The sequence below is a fragment of the Pestalotiopsis fici genome, assembly GCF_000516985.1.
Source record: "Pestalotiopsis fici W106-1 unplaced genomic scaffold PFICI_Scf_5, whole genome shotgun sequence".
Lineage (NCBI taxonomy): Eukaryota > Fungi > Ascomycota > Sordariomycetes > Amphisphaeriales > Sporocadaceae > Pestalotiopsis > Pestalotiopsis fici.
In genome coordinates, this window is record NW_006917095.1 from 3,283,206 (window position 1) to 3,301,772 (window position 18,567).

General features: G+C 50.1%; 3 protein-coding genes across 3 annotated transcripts; 2 read left to right on the top strand and 1 right to left on the bottom strand.

Moving 5' to 3' along the window:
• Positions 1 to 2,250: 2,250 nt before the first annotated feature.
• On the top strand, positions 2,251 to 3,587 carry PFICI_08301 (uncharacterized protein; the record flags this gene model as incomplete). Its single annotated transcript, XM_007836882.1, has 3 exons — positions 2,251 to 2,659; positions 2,752 to 3,383; positions 3,450 to 3,587. The coding sequence occupies 3 exons, from the start codon at positions 2,251 to 2,253 to the stop codon at positions 3,585 to 3,587; spliced, it is 1,179 nt and encodes a 392-aa protein (XP_007835073.1).
• Positions 3,588 to 5,093: 1,506 nt separating this feature from the next.
• Positions 5,094 to 6,515, top strand: PFICI_08302 (uncharacterized protein; the record flags this gene model as incomplete). Its single annotated transcript, XM_007836883.1, has 3 exons — positions 5,094 to 5,326; positions 5,405 to 6,201; positions 6,283 to 6,515. The coding sequence occupies 3 exons, from the start codon at positions 5,094 to 5,096 to the stop codon at positions 6,513 to 6,515; spliced, it is 1,263 nt and encodes a 420-aa protein (XP_007835074.1).
• A 1,128-nt stretch (positions 6,516 to 7,643) lies between these two features.
• On the bottom strand, positions 7,644 to 10,205 carry PFICI_08303 (uncharacterized protein; the record flags this gene model as incomplete). The annotated part of the gene is made up of 1 exon (XM_007836884.1): positions 7,644 to 10,205. One exon carries the CDS (start codon positions 10,203 to 10,205, stop codon positions 7,644 to 7,646), a length of 2,562 nt encoding a protein of 853 aa, XP_007835075.1.
• Between the last annotated feature and the right edge of the window lie 8,362 nt (positions 10,206 to 18,567).

Below are 18,567 nucleotides of genomic sequence, written 5' to 3' on the forward strand. Positions count from 1 at the left end.
CACAGACAACAAGTTAAACTAAATAGAAGTTAAAAAATAAAAAAAAAAAAAAAAAAAACAAAGTAATCTATTTTTGAACCGGATGAGACATTCACGGAGGATTTAGACTGTGTGGGTTATATTCCAGATGCGGCTCAGTACATTTTCGTACCAACAAAGCACAAACATTCATCACGAACATTGGTTGGTGCTCATTGGAACAAGCATGCAGTCAGTAACACGCGTCTCTGGTCAGCCATTTTGTTTCTATTACTCCATGGGGCTCCGGGGAGAAGAAATCTTCTGGCAATGGATGGCACTCTGTATCACCTGTGGTAAATAATCGAAAGGCTGGGGGCGAGGCCACTGATGAATAGCCCAGTCAAGAGGCTGAAAACGGACGGAGAGAATGAGAGAGAGACTAGGGAGCTCCACTAGGGGGCCCACACGAGCTCTTATGCAATGTTAACCGTGCTCCAGGTACCGACCTACCTAGCTTGCATGCCAGCTCCGAGCGAATGTTCCAACTTTTCAGGGCAATTCTATTCACAACACTTGGCTTATGCGGGAATAAAAGCTTTTCATATGTAGTGTGATAATACAGGTGTGTATGTCTCTCCTAAATTTTCTCCTTTCTCTAGGAACTAGATACTCGTACAAGAAAATTCCTTGGGGTCTAAGAAGGACATTGATTTCCAGCTCCTGCCCAGCTCGCTCGGCCCCCACAACGGCCTTCTTGGCTGGGAAAGGTGACGCTGATTGACAGTGTAGTCCCACTTATTACCTCGTGGGCCCGTGGCTGGGAATCCCTTCTTGCAGATGCGATGCGGATAATGATTCAGTAGGAGGCACTCTTGTGCGACCCAATCTAAAGGCCCAAAGCGCGGACAAGAGATGAACGAAATAGATGAACGGCACCCAATATTTATCGAAATGTTTCCCTCCTGCGCATCGAGGTCATCATTTCGTTTAGCAAAAGTAAGTGAAATCTTGGAGTGCTTCTTGAGGTTGGTATGTATTAAACTTGAATCCACGTTAGCACGAAGTAGCTAGTGGCAGTAAGCCATGTTAAACGCGTAGCTCATAGCATAGGTGTTCCATGGATTGTCAGTGCACGCCCAGACGCGGCATTCAAGTGGCGCGTGAGGCACAGCACAGTAGAAACTTCAATTATTTTGGTCACAAATATTCTCTTGAAGGCTCTTCTATGCGAAACACTTGGTGGGGTTTAATCGCTAGGCCTACGGCCGCGAACAAACAGAAAGGCTGACTTGGGACTTGGTCTGCCTTCAAGGCGTTGTTAATTCTATTTTGGAGTTACTAGGCAGGCAAGAATACAATATAGTGGTGTTAGTATAAAGAGTTTATAGAATTACAGGGCTGCAAAATACAATGTGCATTCGGCAGTTTATATGCACCTTGAAACGTTCATCGGCAATCTTGGCCTCCAAGATGTATAGGTAAGTGTAAACTCAAGCAAAAGCGCAGGGAGGAAGAACAAGAATCGCAAATGTGTTTGTGACCATCCGTCAGATCTGTTTCTATAAAGAGTGGTGAGTTGAGGAACGGGCCATTGAATAGCTGCAGATGTAGGTCATCAATATGGGTGCTGGCGTATTCTGTGCCTGTCAAATTCATCATTCAATATGTAGGCAGAAGGGGAAGAAGAGAGAGGCTGGGCAAACTTCGAATCGATGTTTCCCCCCGAGAAAAATGACAGTTCTCAAACCGCCACTCCCGTTGTTCTTTCCCCTCCATGCAGTCGAGTCAATTGGGCAGTCAGTGAGTACGTAGTAGTTTGGAGGGCCCCAAAACCGTCCCGCCTCCAAAATCCGCCCACATTACTTACCTCTTACACCCGCCTTCGCGCTGCTCCTCCCATTTGAATCCACCCCCAAGTAAAACCCACAGTAACTGCGACTGCGACTGCTGCTGCTACTGCTGCTGTTGCTGCTGCTATCGACTGCTACGTACTCAACTCAACTACTACTACCACCATCTTCGCGCCCCCGCCTAACATCCACACCTCCCTCCATCCTCCACCCCGCGATCCAACTGCATCGTTCAGACATTCCATGAATTGAAGGCGACCGGAAACATCCAAACAACCCTCTTCCCTCTCCCTTCCTCTTCTTCTTCTTCTACTACTACTCTCCTCCCTGTCGAATCCGGCACTCTTCTGAAAGAATCCAACCTCCTCGTACCCTCGCTCAATTCCGCGCGTTCCACTAAACCCACCCACCTGCCCACCCACCTACCTGCTTGCCCACCATGTCCGCAACCCAGGATATCGCATCATCGATTGTCGATAATGACCTCGACCCAGCTGTCGCGAACCTAAGACTGGACGACGAATCTGGTCTTGGTCCTGACGGTCAGCCTGCTCCAAAGACGGACGATGAATACGCTGTCGCCAACCTGACCCTCCGAGCTATCGTCTCTTCAAAGGAGGCCGGCGTCATTATTGGCAAGGGTGGCAAGAACGTCGCAGACTTGCGCGATGAGACAGGTGTTAAAGCCGGCGTCAGCAAGGTCGTCCAAGGTGTACACGATCGCGTCCTTACCATCACTGGAGGTTGCGACGCCATCTCGAGGGCTTACGCAATTGTCGCCAAAGCTCTACTCGAAGGCGCGCCCGCCGTGGGCATGGGCGGAGTCGTCCAAAACAATGGCACACACCGTAGGCATACTCCTCTTTTGATTTTATCTTTGGCCTGATTTTATACTTGAACCTTCTTTGTGCAAGCGCTGCTTCTAATACGTCCAATATAGCTATCAAGCTCCTGATTTCGCACAACCAGATGGGCACAATCATCGGTCGCCAGGGCCTCAAGATCAAGCACATCCAGGACTCGTCTGGTGTGCGCATGGTCGCGCAAAAGGAAATGCTACCCCAGTCCACCGAGCGCATCGTCGAGGTTCAAGGCACACCCGAAGGCATCCAGCGCGCCGTGTGGGAAATCTCAAAATGCCTTGTGGATGATTGGCAGCGAGGCACCGGCACAGTGCTGTACAATCCTGTTGTTCGCACACAACCTGGCGGTGCGGGGTCTCTTGGTGGCGGTCCTGTCTCTGCCGGTACTGGCTCTGCCGCTGGTGCTGGGGGCGGGGTAGGAGGAGGATACGGGTATTCCAGAGGTGACTATGGAAGCTCTCGTGTGACACGCACCGGCAATGGCGCCGACTTTAGCAATGGCGGTTCTTCGCGACCTTACCGCCGCTCTGACTCGGATGCGGGCAATCGAGACCGCCAAGGCCCTCCGACCCACGACGAGAACGGCGAAGAGATTCAGACCCAAAACATTAGCATCCCTGCTGACATGGTGGGATGTATCATTGGCCGCGCCGGAAGCAAGATCACGGAGATTCGCAAGACTTCGGGTGCCCGCATCTCCATTGCCAAGGTATAATGCTCTCCCCAATGAAGCTTTCAAGCAGTAAATAGACGACTAATCCGTATTTCATAATAGGCTCCTCATGACGAAACGGGTGAGCGCATGTTCACCATTATGGGCTCTGCCAAGGCAAACGAGACAGCCTTGTTTCTCCTGTACGAGAACCTCGAGGCTGAAAAGATGCGCCGCAGCCAGAACCAACCAGCAGAGTAAACCAGGGTATTATTTTGGCCTGAATCGCCCTTGCGGCGCTGCCAGGGTAGATTTTGGTACATCTGTCAGGAATATTTCCTAATGTTGTCGGATTTGGCGTCGAAACTCCAGATCTGAACCTGCCGCAAGGCTCAACGACCTCGGGTGGGGTCTCGAATGACATGACGTTATGACTATTGAACTCTTTCTTCTCTTTCAGCAGTAGCCCTTGGTGGCTTCTCTTCTTCCTCTCACTACTCACTACTCAAAATAACAACGAGCCAACTTTTCTTAATCACCACCATCAATTCCCCTCCAATCATGACGGACAAGTTCTCACGACGATACCTTGTGTATCGAAGGCGACATCCGCTTGGCCTGGTATTGCCAGGAAGGATGCACATACATCGACTGCCTGATCGTCAAGAATGACAACAACTCGCTCTCACAGTGTACTAATCTGGACGAGAAACGACCCAATCTCGTTTGTGCGCCTTTCCTGCGCAACAATCCATCTCTCAGCCCCCCCACATATTTTCCTATCGACATTAATCACGCGCCTCTCGACGACACCTTGGTCCAGCCTTCTCTCTTGTCATACTCGGTTTGCGATAAGCTGCCAGGGTAGGACGACAATTGCTGGCCTGCATTGTACTACTGCCTCTGCCCATCCAAACGACCTCATTATTCGAAGTTGTGCCATGCAACTATTTTTGATCTCAATTCTGCTCTAGCGTCTGCACTGTCAAGACTATTGCCAAAGCTGAATGGAAGTTGTGTATTTTGTTGTAGCTGGACAAGCGTCGGCAGTGAGTTTTACAGGCACACCCGAGTTCTCGGCTCACATTGAGAACATTCGAGGGCCTATGGGCAGTCAGTTAGCCTAGTTGAATTAGAACTGGGAGAATGAATAGTGCATCGAAGCAAGTAAAGCCATGCCAGTGGCTTCAGATGATTCATCAGAAACGCATTTGCCGTGCCCTCCATAAGCATTGAATTCGACTGCAAAGTACTAGAACTGTGGTACTGTAGTATGTATGATACTCGCGTGCTTGGCTAGGTATTCCATGGACTCGATCATAGTGGGGTCGCATATCCATCCGCTCCCTTGTCACCGCCTAGTTTTAGTGCTTGCCTTAATGGGCATTCGGGAGGGGGAAAAGGCGTGGTAATATTCTGCCATGCGGCCAATCGCCAATCTGTCATCATCGGCGGAAGCTTATTGTTTCAAGGGTCCCGTTTCTGGCGTCGGCGCAAGTAACTCAGTTGCTTACCTAGTCTAGGGGGCGCCAATTGACAAACTGTCTTTTCTCTAACCACAAGTATTGTGTCTAGTCATTTCGCATTTCTTCTTCTAACGCTCCTTTGGTATATTCACTTCATTCGTTTTTCTCCCTCGGACTCTTTCCCTCTCTGTTCGGACTCGACGTTCTCCAATCCAAGTAGCACTCGTCTTTCGCCAGTCAAATACGAAATAGTCGAGGCGTGCACAGAACGAAGCATTTCCCAAACCCCCCAAGCGGCGCAATGGCGAGAACGAAGCAGGCCAAGCCTGTCGAGCGCACGCCTTCCTCCGAGTTTGTGTCAAAGCAGAATGGCACACCAGTCAAGAGGACAAGCAGCTATGTAATACCCAAAGAGACTCCGGCCAACGGCGTTGCGCTCGCCGGCAAGAGCGCCATCATGCTGCCCGAGCCGGAGAAGAAGGAAGCTGGCTTGGTACAGCTGGTCATTGCCGTTGCAGGCATCTACGGCTCCTTGTACGTTGCGATATGACCCGGACTGGCGACGATCTCACGATTCCAATCACACATACTGACTTGTTGCTTGCCGCACAGCTTGACCTGGGCCTTTCTCCAAGAGCGCCTCACGACGACACCCCACGGCCCCGAAGGCAGCACCGAGGTGTTCAAGTATCCCGTCTTCCTCAACACGATCCAGTCCCTCTTTGCGGCCACCACGGGTGCCCTCTACTTGTACCTCAGCTCGCCGCGCAACGCGCCGATCCCGCCCATTTTCCCGTCGCGGCGCATCCTGGCGCCTCTCGTGCTCGTGGCCCTGACACAGTCGCTCGCGTCGCCCTTTGGCTACGCCAGCCTGGCGCATATCGACTACATAACGTTTCTGCTGGCCAAGTCGTGCAAGCTGCTACCCGTCATGTTTTTGCACATCACCATTTTCCGCAAGCGCTACCCGCTGTACAAGTACCTGGTCGTGGCGGCCGTGACGGCGGGCGTCGCCGTCTTTACGCTGCACTCTGGCAAGAAGGCGAAGAAGCACGCCACCCCCGACGAGGAGCGCAACGTGCCCTGGGGCATGCTCCTGCTCTCCATCAACCTGCTCTTTGACGGCTTGACCAACAGCACCCAGGACTACATCTTTGGCGCCTTTCAACCCTACTCGGGCCCCCAGATGATGTGCGCCAACAACCTCATGAGCACCGCCGTCACGGCCGCCTACCTGGTGCTGAGCCCCTACCTCGTGCACACGGGCGCCGGCGAGTGGCTCGGCATGGACGTGGCCGGCTCGGCGGGCGAGCTGACCGAGGCTCTGGCTTTCATGGCCCGTCACCCTTCCGTCTGGACCGATGTCTTGGGTTTCGCGGCCTTTGGCGCCGTGGGACAAGTCTTTATCTGTGAGTAGATTCATCTTTCCCCCTTTCCCTTTCCCCATTGCATTGCAGAGTACTAATTCCATTATTTTCCCAAAACTCTAGTCTACACCCTCTCAACCTTTTCCTCTGTCCTCCTCGTGACGGTAACAGTCACGCGCAAAATGTTCACCATGATTCTGTCCGTCGTGGCGTTTGGCCACAAGCTCAGCCAGATGCAGGTCCTAGGCGTCGGCCTCGTCTTTGGCGGCATTGGCGTCGAGGCCGCCATTGCTCGCCAGGAGAAGATGGCCAAGGACGCGGCCAAGAAGAAGGCGCTCGAGGGCAAGAGTCAATAAAGTCCTCAAGACGAGATGTTTTCTTTACCCCTTTGTGAGATTAAACACGTCCTTGGGTAAATAGACTAGAATACGAGCGGGGGCCGGTCAAGTCGTTAAAAGTAAAAAAGTGTTGTTGGACCATCCTGTACATAGTCGAGGAGTACTGTATATATAGACCTGTATTGTTTCTTAGATCGAATGATATCCTCATAATTCTTCAAGACCATGGAAGCATCACAAGGACAGATACTTTTAACAGTAGAAACATGATATCAATCTCAAGAATCAAATCACAAATATTCAGAGCAAGCACCAAAGACACTATAGTTATATGTTGATTAGCGTGCCGCATGATACGGCCGCTTTTTCATGTTTCTCCTTTACCTATCTCCCTGTATTATGTACATTTGCAACCTCGAGTATCTCTCATCCCTTTACGTTTCCCTGAGCCTCGACTCTGCAAAAGAGATGTCGGGTTTTACATTGGGGTTTTGCTTCGTTCAAGCATTCGTTATTCAACGCCAGAACGTGAAAACCACCCTAATCAACTCCTCCCTCCCTCAAAGTCATTTCAACTCCTTCGGCCGTAGCTCCTTTTCGTGTCATAGATTACACATTTGAGTCTCCTGATGAGGTGACAGAAAAAAAGCATCAGACCCTTCCTTTCCTTGAAAAACAAATGTCCCTTTTGTGAATGTATCGTGCAATGGTAGTGCCGTGCGCAGTGTATCGAGGAAAACACTCAGAGCCAGTCCAGTTCCGGATGTTAATGCCGGTTTCGCCGTGCTGCGCTATGCGGAAAGGTGAATGCAAGGAAATATTATAACGATTGTATTTCGTTGTAGAGATGACAAAAAGAATATTTGCTAATCCTCATGATCGGTTCTCCTATGAACTGTCCTTGTACAAGGGACCATGATGGAATCGCACTAAAGATAGACGTACTCATGTTTGGTGAAATCCTGAAAAGGTTTCTTTCCAATCACGTCAAACAGAGAAACGTCTAGTGTGCCACAACTGTCCAGCAAAGCATATGCCAGATCAAATGGTAGATAGTGAAGATACAATGCCGCACTCTTGGAGTGTGGGCGTCGTAAGATTTCATAGACGTCGTATGTTCGTGGATGTTATGATCTTGCCGATAGCTTATAGCAGCTCATCGATGGATCTAACAATGGGTGTCTCGCCTTTTGTCGGCGGACTTCTCGGATCGGCGACCTGAGTTGGCCGGCCAAATGGCTGCAATGGATCCCTAGGAAATACCGACTGCCTAGGCGAAAAGAGTTCTTCATTCGGGGTCGGCGGGTGCTCAACAAACTTCATGCCTGCCATCTCGCCAAAGGAGTCGTGAATTGGGTTACTTGTCATTGTCTCGGCTCTGGGTGACATCAAAGCGTCATCTTCCGGAAGTTCCCGAGTAACGTGAACAGTGTGGTTGACAGACTCCTGAACGTGGTCTTGGAAAGACGGGAACGACCCAAAAGTTGGATCCCTGCTGCCTAGATTCAAGCTTGAGAACCCCATGAACGAGGCACCCTGCTCCAGCCTAGGCCCGAATCCGGGAGACGGGGGAGGCCGATATGCTTCGCGGGTTGGGAAGAATCCGGGCGAGGGAGGAGGCTGGAAACTCAGAGACGGCCCAAGAGACGGTGCGTTCTTCCAGCTCACTTTTGGCTCCTGGTGGGTGAAGCCAAGTGAAGTCTTGGGTGGCTTGAAACCAGGCGAAGGTGGCGGCTTAAAGAACGAGGAGCCTGGAGGTGGGAAAGCATTCGAAGACTCTGGTTCAATAAGCATGGGCGGGTCAAGCAATTTATCAGACTTGAAGCGACCGAAAGATTCCGAGCCCATCTCGACCTCTCTCTGTGGCCACGAGAAGCTTGACGGTGCGGAGGAGGGTCCAGGAGAGATCGACTCCAAATTGGGTGTTGACTTGCCACGCAGGTGCTGAGGGCTTCGTTCAGGGGTTCTGATCTCTGCCTGCTTCGGGCTCTCATCCGGTAGGGGAGCTGACAGAGGTTCCTTGGGCTTCACATCAATGCCGTCTGCAGATAGAGTAAGCCGATGCTTGGTCGGGCTGCGTCCAGTACGGGTTCCCACAGCAGACCGAGGCGCCTTCCGCTTGGCCATTTCCTTCTGGAAATCTTGCAGGCAGTACATGAGCTTCATGTTGGGGCTGATCCATTTACTCTTGGCCTGGGCGGCGTAGTAGGCGTCGTTGACGCTCATGCCTGGGTTTTGGTAAATACCGTAAGCAATGATCAGACTAGCAGATCGACTGGCACCCTGCTGGCAGTGTACCAAGACCTTTTTGCGCTCTTTCGTTCGCTTCTCGATTGTCTCGCAGAGCGTCATGAGATCCGTAGCAATATCGGTGTTGTGGTCCCACGGCATGTGGATATACTCTGGTTCTTGGAGAGCATTCGTTGCTTTGGGTGTCGTGGGGGTCTCTTGGCGGTCAGTTGTAGGGTACTCAAAAGCAGTAGAGAAGCTGTCAGATGTGACAGCAGTATCCGGAATCGGTGACTCTGCACCATTTCCTCTTGGGAAATCCCTAAGACTGCCAAACTTGCTATCAAAGGGGTTGGACACCTCACGAGCAACATTGATGACAACATCAAATTTGGCCGCCTCGTCCGCAGACGGCTCCAAGTACAAGTAGACTTCCTCTCCATAGATGGCAATTGGGCCATCAGGATAGCCAGGAGACTTTTGATCCTCATTGGCCTCGCTCTCGTCGCGGAATGGCTCAAAATCCATGGCTGCACAACTGGCCTGCTGAGTTCGGATGGGCGAGTCTTCCTCCATGATGATTGAGGCTCGCTGGTTACCCGAGCTGGTGCTGTTCAGTCTCGAAGGGCGAAGTATCTCAGATAGGCCAGATTCTCCTCTGTCTGAAATGGTGGGGAATGACATGCCACCAGCTGGTCCAAAGGTGGCCGACTTCATCGCAGAAAGCATGTGCGGTGATGAGGTCGAGTGCTTCAGGGCACGTCTCTGCAAGATGGGACCCATGGCGGGCGATGGCGGCACTTCAACATTGCTGGCACGCAGGCTGAGTCCAGGACCGTCCGTCTTCAGGCTCAGTTGACTCGGTTTGCGCTTCATGGCGGGAATCTGAGGCTTGATGAAAGACGGCGAAGAAGGCTCAGAAACCAAGCTGCTGTTGGAGGCGTTTGACGCAAATGGCGGTTGGATAGAAAGACCCTTCATGTTACGTCTTCTCGGCGAAGGGGAAGTCATGGGCCGCTGGAAGTGCGTGTTGATTGTAGGTGGCTGGTCCTTGACCCTAAGCGTATCCATTGTTGACGGCAATGCGCCAAAAGAAGTGCCCGGGAAGTTGTTCAACGGAATCAGGTTGACGGGTGAATCGGGCGACGATGAAGGTGAAGGATCTGACAATGAAGATGTATCTGTCGTGAGTGTAGTCGTTGGCGATGAATCGGCAGAGTTCTGTGTAGAGGTGCTGTCATGGTGTCGGTGCAGCGCATCTGCTGGTAACGAGTGCAAATGCTGCTGTTGTAGTTGCTGGGTCATCTGGTTGGGCCCAGAGAAATGCGACGGGTATGTGGGCTCCATGCCCATGAACTTTGAATCTACCATTGTGACCACTCCAGAATCGTCGACCATGGGTTCCACCTCTGAATCTATAATGGACATGAATGAGGGTATTTGGTCCTCATACAGTCGCCGGGCAGCTGCTGACGGCATGTTAAATAATTAGACCTCTCTGATCTTCCTCGGCGATTACAACAAGGTTTGTGGCGTGTGCGTGGATAGCCTGCTTGGATCACGAATTTGGTGATTTCGGCAGTCCGCAGCTCCTCTAACCTCGTTGTCGAATTGTTGTTCGGTAAAAAGTAAAGAAAAGGATACCACAAAACTCTGTGGTTTGTTGTATTGGTTGGCAGTCAAAGCCTGGAATTGGGGACAGCGCTGCTGAATCCTCTCGTTTTGTCTCTTTCTCGCTGCCCTCTCTCCTTCTCTTTTCTCGCTCTTTCTCTTTTCTCGCTCTTTCCCTAAAATCAAGTCTTGTTCGAAATATGCGACCAGTGTTCAAAGTCGCTTGGTCCCTCCTCTCCAAAGAGCCGGTTCCACGCACGACAGGGTCGGTAGGCGACGTCCAGGTGTGATGTCGATGCTACAGGTTTTGGTGCGGGCAAATGAGCGCCTGGTTCTTATGCTTTAAAGAAAAGGATCCAATGAGGGATTGACGTATCCGAAGAACTAGAAAAGGCAATGAGAAACAGGGCGAATGAATGTAGAAATGAAGAATGGAAATGTATGGTATCGGCTAATTTGCGGTGCGAGGGTTTGGTCGACTATCAGTCTTTTGGTTTCCAGGTGATCCTAGGATTACGGACAGACTGCCATTGGGTGTGGACACACGCTCTCGCTCGCTCTGTCTGGTTGTTGTTGTCTCTTTGCTCTTAAGTGGCAATTCCCATAATAGATACAAGGGAAAAGGTGGATGTTTGGCGGGAGGCAGAGTCAGGCGGTGCGGCGGTTCGCGATACTGAACACCCGGCGAGAGTGTGTACAATGGTTGAGGGGAGGGAGAAGGAAGCGGTTGGGTCTTGACTGGAAAAGACGAAGGAGCCTGGAGAAAGTGGTTCAAGGTTCCCAATCCAGACCGGACCGGGGGAGGGGGGAGGGGGGGCGTGTGCGTAGGTGCACAGGTGGGAAGGCAATTGTGTATTGTAGGTGGACAAGGGGAGTGGGGTGCCTGGAGCGGCGCCGCAAGGTAAAGTGCGCCTGGGTAGTAGTGGTAGCAGTAGTAGGTTGGCTTCGTTTCGCTCACTCTACTCGCTGGGCGGGTTCCTCACTTACTACATACCCTAGAGAGGGTCAAGTCCTTGGTCTGGTATGGTCTGGCTGGTTTGGGAGGTAGGCGGCGCGGGCTGCGGGACAGGTACGGGCGGGCTGTAAACGGTCACGAACAATCACCATTCAGGTGAGAGAAGAGAAAGGGAGTGCGTGTGAGCGGCGAAGACAGGCACAGCACAGCATTGGCACAAAAAACAGAGCACATGGCAAGTGGATTATTGTTTGTTCTGAATAGGTAGGTAAATTCCATGTACCTATGCATGTGAGTAAGTTGATTGTTCCTATAATGACAATCACTGACAACTTCGTCTTAATTCTAATAATCAGCTGTTTCATGAATCAATCATGACTTGCAGTTTTGACAATAGTGACCAAGTCAGTCAGAGGGGAACAATGAAAAAAGAGGGAATGGAACTCGCCAACCGAGGTAGCGTCTGCGACACTACCTGGTACAGCTGGGGTACAGCCACTGCGATCAATGGCAGTGTTAGAGACTTGCGGGTACCCACTCGAGCCTTGGAACGCTAGCAATGCTACCTCACGCTGAGGGAGGAGCCGAGCCTGCCTGCTGGGCTGGTTGGTTCTGGGCTGGGCTCAGTCAGTCATTCAGTCAGTTACTGGCGGGCTGGGTTCAACTGGCTGGGTATCCTGCGTGACCACTTAGAGACCAAGGTATGTATGTATTGTTTGTAGGTAATGAGGTACTTCCTTCACCATTGATGAGCACGGAACGGAACCTCAAGTCTGTGCGAGACGAGAACGGCGGGTATCGAGACCAGAGACATTTGGGCGGGCCTCCAAATGCATCATGAAGAGGACGAGTGACTGGTTCCCATACATTCCTCTCTAGACTACAATTATTGATGCGCCGAAGCGGCCTGGAAAAGAGGAGTATGCAGAGCTGGCAGAAAAGCTGTGTGGATAGAACATATGCGCCCGCCTCTTTCCAGACGCCAAAGAGGCGAACGAGATTCGTCGAAATGAATGCAATAGAACAAGCGGCAAGCGCCCACTCACTCTTTTTGGCTATTTTCCTCTACTTGTTTCCCCCCCCCAGTTCAGCGCTCTCCCCGAAGCCTGTTCGCTGGTGCTGGTGCTGCTGCGGACGAGCCTCTCTCTCTCACTCACTCACTGTCTCTCCATAAAGTCCTTTGTGACTGGCGACACGCCCCCCTCCCCCCTCCCCTTGCGGGTTGGTGTTTGCGAAACGGAGCGAACGTGGATTCTGGGAAGACTTGGTTGTTTTTCTAAGAATAGATGTCCGCCAGCGCGAAGTCGGCCAATCACGGGCTCTCGCCTCGGCCTGGCTTCTGCAGCTGATAATTTCGAGTCACCAATCAGCCATCCCACTCATGAGGGGTCTCCACTTCAGTAGGGCCCTCATCAACGCCCATGGTTGGAGCGAGCCCTGGGCCTGCAGATTGGATAACTGGGGTGGGCAACCCTCGAGCCTTGGCGAGCCTTGGGGCCTTTGGCTTGGTTGCTTGGGGCGCTCGCCGCGTCGGCTCTTGGGGATCTGCCTCGGATCTCTCTTTTAATTTAATGAAAATTCTAGGGGTCTCGAACTGTCGTGTCAACTACGACAAACGAGAAGGCTTCGAAACAAAGCATCTTTGCTTTTTTTTTCTTCTTCTTGCCCTTTTCATTCTTTGTTCCCTTTCTTCTCCCAGTGTCTCGAGTCATTGCGACTAAATTAAAAAATAAAAATGAGCTTTCAGCTGGCAGAAACGAGAATGCGGGCACTAGGCCGCTTGATGACCGAACCGCCTTCAGGTGGCGGAGTTCGGAAGTAGACAAAATCTAGCAGATCAGCGAAATTGCGACTTGCCTATATGCAGCGTCATACGGCCCCCGAAGAAAAAGTACGGTTCGTGTAAATCAATGGAGCAGATCCTTATACTGTGCACCCATTCCGCTGGGTGAAGTATAACCCAGATAGATCATCATCGTCCACTGTCGACTGGGTCTCCAGAAAATAAGACAAATGCCTGGCAAGAAGACCATTGCCTACCTACCTACCTACCTTATTACTCTCAGGTACCTTCCAGGCCTGCAAAGTTGCTAACCTACATTGCACCAGCTGGTCGGTCTAGTCTGTACATTAATTGTGGTCCGAAATTACCTTGTTACGACTACACACGTACTTGTCTGCTTGTGACCAATATGCCACCATTAAAAAAACTAACTATACATTCCATCTTATGATTATACACTCACAGAGATAATGTCGTCGTTTTTCTCTCTTGGTCCATGCAATGCTTGTTCACATATTACAGCCAAGAATGTAGCATATTTCCTCTTCCGTATGCTACACGTGTTGGTCGTCCTCGTTGCGTCACAGAAAAACATGAGTCTGCTGGGTCTCCCCAGGCTCTTCTTGGTTGTCACTGTCCTGCTGATGGTCTGTGTGCAATTAGTTCCCAGGGCGCCTCATTCGTCGCGTGGCCCATGGCTGAATCAATCCAACGGGGGGCGCGCCTCTCGGGCTCTGTTTGGTCTCTCTCTAACGACGGACAAAAAGCATGATAGCCTGTATAGAATATTCGGAGAAACTCAGGAACTCAAATCGCCAACACAGATTTCGCCAGCGCTCTGCTTGTCATTGCGGTTGGATGTTTTTCGGGCGTTTCGAAAAAAAAAAAAAACATCGGACCAGCCACATTGAGCAAGTCGCTCTTGGATACTGGCTTATATTACATACATCACATGCATCTTACCCAGGAGATGAAAGCAGCTGTCGAGATCTATCAGGATCCAGATCTAGATCCCAAAGGATTCAACTATTGATGGGGAACCACGAGAATATTCCATTTCGTTCCATGAATCCTCAGCATAATGAACCCAAAAAAAGACAAATTAGATGGGATTTTGATGCTTGGACGCCGAAAATAAGTCATAGTATGCGCAATTCGGTCCACCTACGACTCAGGCTCGGGCCACGCAATGAACTGACGTCTGCACCGCTCAGCCCAGTCTGACGGTCACAACAAGCGCGAACCCAGGACATAGTTGACAGTGGTTCTGTATTTTTGTTTCGTTGCTGGACAACGAAAACGACAACAACGACGAGGAGACTGGACGGACGGACATACGGACGGGGCAACGGGCGGAGCGAGCTCCATCAACAACGAAACCCCAGATCTCCAGATTCCGGTCCAGGCATGGATATGACCTTCGTCCGTACCAAAGAAAGTCTTGTGTGGTTTTCTCAGCCGTCAACGTCACATTCTGACATTTGTCACAACAAAAAAAGTCAAGCCAGTTTTACCTTGAACTCCCTGTCTCATGTTTTTAGATGAGGAGAGCCGCATCTGAAGATAATCCAGGGATTGCACCAACGTCCAACATTGCACGAGGCTGTCAACAAACAACCCGTTTTCCCCCCCCCCCTCCTTCCCGTCTCTAGTCTTGCTGACCTGATGATTCGGAATGTTTGAGAGTTTCGGTGTAATAAATGCCAAGAGATTTCCAATGCACGGAGGTTACCGTTCGGGACACTGGTAAGACTGAACTGGCTCCATGTGAGGATAATTACCTTTTCGTACGTACTCATAGTACGTGGTGTATAGAGTAATACAAACGGAGGGTATGGAACCCAATTCAAAATGAAATGAATAGGTGGGCTTGGTAGGTAGGTTACATATTCCATGCATTGCTTGGCCGATAATACGTGGATTGTTGCTGTCGTTCTACTGTGCCATCAACATGGAGAGAATACACACACATGCATGCAATCATTCTGCTGCCGCCGTGGACGCTTCGAGGACTGTGCAATCTCGCAAACCCCCGACAAGTTTTTGTGACCATATCAAACTCTAACATAGCATTCATAAACTTTGTTCATGTCTCCCGGTCATTAAAATAACAGTAATAATAATATTTAGGGTGCAAAGTTTTGAGTCTCTGGGCCAAGCAGCTACTAACAACCATGTACTGTGTGTATTTTACATAGTACGCTGACTAGTCTGTCTGCTGGACTCGGCACTGAATTGTCCCATTTGTGCTGGTGCACACAGTGGGGCTAAGGTAGTCGTTTTTTCCCTTCTGTCTGCGTCCGGCGACTTGGATGGAGGAAACGAAAGCGAAAACAGCATAAGCGCACAGTTCTCCGGGGCCCCTAGTCGGCTCCTGCTATTTTAGGCCGCAGACTTGCGACTTGGTGCAAAAATCTGAAACAGCCACGACCCACAATTTGCCCGTTCCCTGGTTGGATAGACGCCCCCCCTTGCCTCTTTCTCCCCCTGCCAGCCAAGCAGTCCAGTCAACCAGTAGTATTCCATAGTTTTTCAGACTGCTACTCAATTCTCTTCTGTTTTCCTCTGCGTCTACTGTGAATATGTCTGTGTGTCCTGATTCTTTTTTGCGCCGCCACCCCGTCTTCCGCCCCCCTCCTGCCCCCTAGCACTAACAACCTAGGACTTCTGTGAGCGTGCGTCGGACTGCTACACTTGAACGGAAGGATATTCACCGCTACGACCCTCTTCGGTAAGCGACCGAGAAAGTGTGAAAAAGCATCAACCAAAACAGAGAGAGAGAAAAAGATATCCACTCTGCGGCGGCGAGCTTGACTTTTAGAGAGTGTGTGCTCCTGGCTCTAAGAAAGCCCTGGCCTATCCACGATCCTTTCATCCCAACTTGCAACGTCTCCCGCTCCATCTAACCGAGCGTAGCTCTAGTCAATGGACGGCAAGTAGAGAAGCCCGCAAAACGGGTTGTGCGGCTCAACAACCTGGGGTGGTGAGGGACAAGGTGCGCTGAATAGCCATCTGTGGTAGTATCGTAACTGTGTAGCGAGAGGAGCACTGGCCATTAGAACTACCGACATCCTAGAGAGATTTGGCTTGTGTGACTATGGTGGGTAGGCCTCGGTTATGCTACCAAGAGGAAGGACATGTTGCCCATATGTGTGTGTATGTGTAGGTATTCCTGCGGATTCGAGTGATGCTTGAAATCTACCGAAAAGTTGTCGTTCAGAGCATGGCATTTTCTGAACCCGCGTCAATCCCGGGCTCGACATCCATGAACATGAAGCGATCGGCGGCAGGCCCTCCATGACGGCATGTAGGTAAACGTAGTTTTGGATTGCTGTTCCCGGCTCGGTCTCTTTCCGTTGCTGGACACTGTTGTTTTCTTTTAATGCCCTTCGGACAGCGAAACAATGCCCATTGGCAAAAGGCCATGTAAAAGGGGAAAGTCGATCATAAAGGATTGGACTGCCTGCAGAGCATGCAACAGTGGGATGGATTTGACTCACATGGTCAAGTCAGCAGACCACAACACACCTGCAGCAGTAGCAACGACAAAACGGGACAGCCGCATGATCAATCCCGTTGCAGCTCAGATATATGCGAAATGGCTTGCAATTTCATGCATAAACCGCTTTGTTCTGCTTGCCCACTGCTGCAATATAAAAACAATCCTGCTCTTTTCTTCTCAATCTTGTTGAGACCGACTTTTCCCCTCGGGGGGTTCCAGTCTGAAACGTGACTCCACCAACACCGTCTTTTTTTTCTGCCATGTCACACTGACTCTGACGATCTACAATTCGATTTGAGAGACGAAGAAGTTACTCGGCCGTGAGAATGATCTCAGAATATGATGGCAGAAAGAAGACAGATATGCACAATAAATGGCGGCCTTGTATACTTGCTTGGGTGGTTTGACCGTGCAGGTAATTTCTTATACCTTTCAAGGAGGATGGTCATACTCGAGATCCCAATTGATATCCCAAGTCCGTTACAAACCATGGGCTTGACTTTACATGGTTATTCCTGTCTAATTAAAAAAATCCCCAAGCATTCGAGGAGCATGATTTGAACTCCTAAGTTATTGAGTACTCACTGCCCAACATGGTCAATCAGTAATCTGTCAAGATACAACAGCAAGGTATCATGTCTAAGCAATCTTGAAGATCCAGCCATGGGTGAAGGAGCCACGTCTATCCTCATGAGGCTCAACGCGAGGGCAGATATCATTGACCATACGATATTTCTGCAAGGATTCAGTTATACGTCTTTGCTCGTATCTTGCGGCGCGCTTTTCATACTTCACTGACTGTATTTATCCGAAATTCCCCGATATTGACAACGATAGGAGACACGTATGAGCTCCGGTATGTCCATTTGGCTCAGTCCATAGGCAATCTTGTGACCCAAAGGGGATAAATATAGATGTATACCACACTATTGGGCAACAATACATTTGGAGCTGCATGCACTACCAGCCAAACGAGGCTCGGGTCAATGTTTTGCCTCCTACGGCCGACGTACCAATTATTGACACGAGGACATGTTGCCTTAAATTCATGTTCGATGGTGAGAAAAAAAAGTTCAGCTGCTGTGATTCTACTCAATGTTATGGCACACTCATTGACTTGGTTTCCTGACCGCAAGTTCCCCAAGGCTTTCGTATCACACGAGTCACCAACAATAGCAAGTCAGCACCAGATGCACCGTAAGCGCACCCACCCCAGCTGAAAAATATTGGGAAAATCACGCATGCAGTAGAGTGTCGTTTTATCAAGAGCCTGTGCATGTGATATTATCCTTGTTGCCATGAATATCGTATGGAAGGGCATACGTAGCGCGATCTATGCTATATGATATGTTGAAAAGTACCAGTCTGCACCAAAGAAGTATTCATTTCTGTCGGATGCCATGTCGGTGATTTGAGTCATTTTGAAATAATAATTAGCCTAGCATGCTAGACAGCCGGGATCTTTGCTCATCATGAGAGTAACCTGGCGGAATACGGTGAATGTTGGGAAGCTGACAGATCATTGATATGAGACTGAAAATGTCCAAATCTTCCAGTATCAATGGTCATCCATTTTAGCAATCTGTCATTTGCAATTCCGTTGCGTACTGTCAACCTAAACCTATTGGCATTACCCTGTATCTAGGACAACTTCTGTTCTTATTCAACAGATTTTGCATTTAGAAAAATTTGGCGAAACCCAGAGAAGAGAATCGTGACATCATACATATAAAGTGATGAGAACTAGACTGTGGATCATGACTGCTGTCTCTACAAGATTGAAATTTGAAACAACCCAGAATATATGATCATGGATCTTGAAAACAAAATCTACATTCCATTTGCGCTGCACCAGATGAAGCCGCTAGCTAGGAGTACGGAGCCTAAGGTCCTGATCCTCTCACCCCTCAAACGATGATAGATTATTTCCAACCAACAGGCATCAAAGTGAAGAAAACGTTCCAAGCGCAATGGTAGTAATTCCAACCCC